The sequence below is a fragment of the Dendropsophus ebraccatus genome, chromosome 11 (assembly GCF_027789765.1).
Source record: "Dendropsophus ebraccatus isolate aDenEbr1 chromosome 11, aDenEbr1.pat, whole genome shotgun sequence".
NCBI lineage: Eukaryota > Metazoa > Chordata > Amphibia > Anura > Hylidae > Dendropsophus > Dendropsophus ebraccatus.
The window spans coordinates 101,026,560-101,032,542 of NC_091464.1; the positions used below are offsets into that span (position 1 = coordinate 101,026,560).

The 5,983-nt window shown below is 49.9% G+C and overlaps 1 protein-coding gene across 1 annotated transcript in view; it reads left to right on the forward strand.

Annotated features, from left to right (window-relative positions):
• Nucleotides 1-614: 614 nt before the first annotated feature.
• The window catches only part of PDE9A (phosphodiesterase 9A), a 23,194-nt gene continuing 17,825 nt past the window's right edge, over nt 615-5,983 (forward strand). Inside the window, exon 1 of the mRNA XM_069945300.1 lies at nt 615-890. Coding sequence (XP_069801401.1) covers nt 877-890 — 14 coding nt within the window. The 5' untranslated portion in view covers nt 615-876. The remainder of the gene's footprint in view (nt 891-5,983) is intronic.

A 5,983-nucleotide genomic window follows, 5' to 3' on the forward strand; every position in this document is an offset into this window, starting at 1 on the left:
GCGGTCACACTATGGGGGTCTGTAGTCTTGGGGCGGTCACACTATGGGGGTCTGTACTCTTGGGGCGGTCACACTATGGGGGTCTGTAGTCTTGGGGCGGTCACACTATGGGGGTCTGCACTCTTGGGGCGGTCACACTATGGGGGTCTGTACTCTTGGGGCGGTCACACTATGGGGGTCTGTACTCTTGGGGCGGTCACACTATGGGGGTCTGTAGTCTTGGGGCGGTCACACTATGGGGGTCTGTAGCCTTGGGGCGGTCACACTATGGGGGTCTGCACTCTTGGGGCGGTCACACTATGGGGGTCTGCACTCTTGGGGCGGTCACACTATGGGGGTCTGTACTCTTGGGGCGGTCACACTATGGGGGTCTGCACTCTTGGGGCGGTCACACTATGGGGGTCTGCACTCTTGGGGCGGTCACACTATGGGGGTCTGCACTCTTGGGGCGGTCACACTATGGGGGTCTGCACTCTTGGGGCGGTCACACTATGGGGGTCTGCACTCTTGGGGCGGTCACACACCCTCTGCACATTGTCGGGTATGGACGTTAATTCCCATAGACCACAGAGTAACGTGAGAGTCTCTTACCTGGATACACGGGTGCTGCAGGTGTGATCGGTCTCCCTGGCAATGGTATACCTGATCCCCTGATCCCCTGATCCCCTGATCACCTGATCACCTGATCCCCTGATCACCTGATCCCCTATGTATTCAGTCTAAGCCGGACACAGTGCAAATTCCAGGTCTGCTGCTAGTTAACCCTTCAATGACAGATGGGAGAAGAATGAGGCACAACCAGTTTCTGGTATCCTGGTAACTCGGACGCAGAGTCCAGGCTGCAGCGCTCATTCCAGGAGACACATTGGCCGAAGGATGTCTGCGAGCAGGTGAGGGCCACACCAAGACCCCCCGAAACTCACATGGGGGGGGGGGGGTATGCTTCTGACACTGGATCACACAAGGTAGGCTTAGATACTCAGGTCAGTAGACAGTATTGCACAGGGTAGGCTTAGATACTCAGGTCAGTAGACAGTATTGTACAGGGTAGGCTTAGATACTCAGGTCAGTAGACAGTATTGTACAGGGTAGGCTTAGATACTCAGGTCAGTAGACAGTATTGTACAGGGTAGGCTTAGATACCCGGGCTCAGTAGACAGTATTGTACAGGGTAGGCTTAGATACTCAGGTCAGTAGACAGTATTGTACAGGGTAGGCTTAGATACTCAGGTCAGTAGACAGTATTGTACAGGGTAGGCTTAGATACTCAGGTCAGTAGACATTATTGTACAGGGTAGGCTTAGATACTCAGGTCAGTAGACAGTATTGCACAGGGTAGGCTTAGATACCCAGGTCAGTAGACAGTATTGCACAGGGTAGGCTTAGATACCCAGGTCAGTAGACAGTATTGCACAGGGTAGGCTTAGATACTCAGGTCAGTAGACATTATTGTACAGGGTAGGCTTAGATACTCAGGTCAGTAGACAGTATTGCACAGGGTAGGCTTAGATACCCAGGTCAGTAGACAGTATTGTACAGGGTAGGCTTAGATACCCAGGTCAGTAGACAGTATTGCACAGGGTAGGCTTAGATACCCAGGTCAGTAGACAGTATTGTACAGGGAAGGCTTAGATACTCAGGTCAGTAGACAGTATTGTACAGGGTAGGCTTAGATACTCAGGTCAGTAGACAGTATTGCACAGGGTAGGCTTAGATACTCAGGTCAGTAGACAGTATTGTACAGGGTAGGCTTAGATACTCAGGTCAGTAGACAGTATTGTACAGGGTAGGCTTAGATACTCAGGCTCAGTAGACAGTATTGCACAGGGTAGGCTTAGATACTCAGGCTCAGTAGACAGTATTGCACAAGGTAGGCTTAGATACTCAGGTCAGTAGACAGTATTGCACAGGGTAGGCTTAGATACCCAGGCTCAGTAGACATTATTGTACAGGGTAGGCTTAGATACCCAGGTCAGTAGACAGTATTGCACAGGGTAGGCTTAGATACTCAGGTCAGTAGACAGTATTGTACAGGGTAGGCTTAGATACTCAGGTCAGTAGACAGTATTGTACAGGGTAGGCTTAGATACTAAGGTCAGTAGACAGTATTGCACAGGGTAGGCTTAGATACTCAGGTCAGTAGACAGTATTGTACAGGGTAGGCTTAGATACTCAGGTCAGTAGACAGTATTGTACAGGGTAGGCTTAGATACCCAGGTCAGTAGACAGTATTGTACAGGGTAGGCTTAGATACTCAGGTCAGTAGACAGTATTGCACAGGGTAGGCTTAGATACTCAGGTCAGTAGACAGTATTGTACAGGGTAGGCTTAGATACTCAGGTCAGTAGACAGTATTGCACAGGGTAGGCTTAGATACTCAGGTCAGTAGACAGTATTGCACAGGGTAGGCTTAGATACTCAGGCTCAGTAGACAGTATTGCACAGGGTAGGCTTAGATACTCAGGTCAGTAGACAGTATTGCACAGGGTAGGCTTAGATACTCAGGTCAGTAGACAGTATTGTACAGGGTAGGCTTAGATACTCAGGTCAGTAGACAGTATTGTACAGGGTAGGCTTAGATACTCAGGCTCAGTAGACAGTATTGTACAGGGTAGGCTTAGATACTCAGGTCAGTAGACAGTATTGTACAGGGTAGGCTTAGATACTCAGGTCAGTAGACAGTATTGTACAGGGTAGGCTTAGATACTCAGGTCAGTAGACAGTATTGTACAGGGTAGGCTTAGATACTCAGGTCAGTAGACAGTATTGCACAGGGTAGGCTTAGATACTCAGGTCAGTAGACAGTATTGTACAGGGTAGGCTTAGATACTCAGGCTCAGTAGACAGTATTGCACAAGGTAGGCTTAGATACTCAGGTCAGTAGACAGTATTGCACAGGGTAGGCTTAGATACTCAGGTCAGTAGACAGTATTGCACAGGGTAGGCTTAGATACCCAGGCTCAGTAGACATTATTGTACAGGGTAGGCTTAGATACCCAGGTCAGTAGACAGTATTGCACAGGGTAGGCTTAGATACTCAGGTCAGTAGACAGTATTGTACAGGGTAGGCTTAGATACTCAGGTCAGTAGACAGTATTGCACAGGGTAGGCTTAGATACCCAGGTCAGTAGACAGTATTGTACAGGGTAGGCTTAGATACTCAGGTCAGTAGACAGTATTGTACAGGGTAGGCTTAGATACCCAGGTCAGTAGACAGTATTGTACAGGGTAGGCTTAGATACTCAGGTCAGTAGACAGTATTGTACAGGGTAGGCTTAGATACTCAGGTCAGTAGACAGTATTGTACAGGGTAGGCTTAGATACTCAGGTCAGTAGACATTATTGCACAGGGTAGGCTTAGATACTCAGGTCAGTAGACAGTATTGCACAGGGTAGACTTAGATACTCAGGTCAGTAGACAGTATTGTACAGGGTAGGCTTAGATACTCAGGTCAGTAGACATTATTGTACAGGGTAGGCTTAGATACCCAGGTCAGTAGACAGTATTGCACAGGGTAGGCTTAGATACTCAGGTCAGTAGACAGTATTGTACAGGGTAGGCTTAGATACTCAGGCTCAGTAGACAGTATTGCACAGGGTAGGCTTAGATACTCAGGTCAGTAGACATTATTGTACAGGGTAGGCTTAGATACTCAGGTCAGTAGACAGTATTGCACAGGGTAGGCTTAGATACTCAGGCTCAGTAGACAGTATTGCACAGGGTAGGCTTAGATACTCAGGTCAGTAGACAGTATTGTACAGGGTAGGCTTAGATACTCAGGTCAGTAGACAGTATTGTACAGGGTAGGCTTAGATACACCCACACAGATCAGCACAGTGCACTCTATATGACACCTGCAAGGATATATCTGGCACAGTCCACTATAGATCCCTCCACTGCACCCAACTTCTGCCAGACTCCTCTGTCTCCTCACAACACGTCCACACCGAGCACCCTCCAAATCTTCTGCCTCCACAATCCTTTCCAGATTACGACCTGGAGAGAAGGAGCAGCCGCCCCTTACACCTATGGCTGACACTAATACCTCACACCTATGGCTGACACTAATACCTCACACCTATGGCTGACACTAATACCTCACACCTATGGCTGACACTAATACCTCACACCTATGGCTGACACTAATACCTCACACCAATGGCTGACACTAATACCTCACACCTATGGCTGACACTAATGCCGCCCCTCACACCTATGGCTGACACTAATACCTCACACCTATGGCTGACACTACTAATACCTCACACCTATGGCTGACACTAATACCTCACACCTATGGCTGACACTAATACCTCACACCTATGGCTGACACTAATGCCGCACCTCACACCTATGGCTGACACTAGTACCTCACACCTATGGCTGACACTAATACCTCACACCTATGGCTGACACTAATACCTCACACCTATGGCTGACACTAATGCCGCACCTCACACCTATGGCTGACACTAATACCTCACACCTATGGCTGACACTAATACCTCACACCTATGGCTGACACTAATACCTCACACCTATGGCTGACACTAATGCCGCACCTCACACCTATGGCTGACACTAATACCTCACACCTATGGCTGACACTAATACCTCACACCTATGGCTGACACTAATACCTCACACCTATGGCTGACACTAATACCTCACACCAATGGCTGACACCAATACCTCACACCTATGGCTGACACTAATGCCGCACCTCACACCTATGGCTGACACTAATACCTCACACCTATGGCTGACACTAATACCTCACACCTATGGCTGACACTAATACCTCACACCTATGGCTGACACTAATACCTCACACCTATGGCTGACACTAATACCTCACACCTATGGCTGACACTAATACCTCACACCTATGGCTGACACTAATGCCGCACCTCACACCTATGGCTGACACTAATGCCGCCCCTCACACCTATGGCTGACACTAATACCTCACACCTATGGCTGACACTAATGCCGCACCTCACACCTATGGCTGACACTAATACCTCACACCTCTGGCTGACACTAATGCCGCACCTCACACCTATGGCTGACACTAATGCCGCACCTCACACCTATGGCTGACACTAATGCCTCTCGGCTAGATTTAAAAACCAACTAGACTTGATAAAGGCCACGTGCCGAAATGTGTCCTAATTGTCTGTCTGTATTTGACCTTTTAGACTTATGTAAATAAATCACGTTGCCGACCACTACCTCCTATACCCTGGTTCACATGAGTCCCTACACTAACTCCACACTGTGTCGGTCAGCAACCGCTAACCCCTGCAAAGCTAGCACAAACAGGGAAGGGAGGCCGCAGAACGGCCCTGCAACCCCAATGTCACAGGACCAAACTCCAAAACCCTAACTACTTTGTCAGCTCCAGACCCAGTTATACCACCACAGGTCCCTCAGTCCCAGTCCAGTCCAGGCCACCACAGGTCCCTCAGTCCTCATCCAGTCTAGGCCACCACAGGTCCCTCAGTCCTCATCCAGTCTAGGCCACCACAGGTCCCTCAGTCCCAGTCCAGTCCAGGCCACCACAGGTCCCTCAGTCCTCATCCAGTCTAGGCCACCACAGGTCCCTCAGTCCTCATCCAGTCTAGGCCACCACAGGTCCCTCAGTCCTCATCCAGTCTAGGCCACCACAGGTCCCTCAGTCCTCATCCAGTCTAGGCCACCACAGGTCCCTCAGTCCTCATCCAGTCTAGGCCACCACAGGTCCCTCAGTCCTCATCCAGTCTAGGCCACCACAGGTCCCTCAGTCCCAGTCCAGTCTAGGCCACCACAGGTCCCTCAGTCCTCATCCAGTCTAGGCCACCACAGGTCCCTCAGTCCCAGTCTAGGCCACCACAGGTCCCTCAGTCCTCGTACAGTCTAGGCCACCACAGGTCCCTCAGTCCTCGTACAGTCTAGGCCACCACAGGTCCCTCAGTCCTCGTCCAGTCTAGGCCACCACAG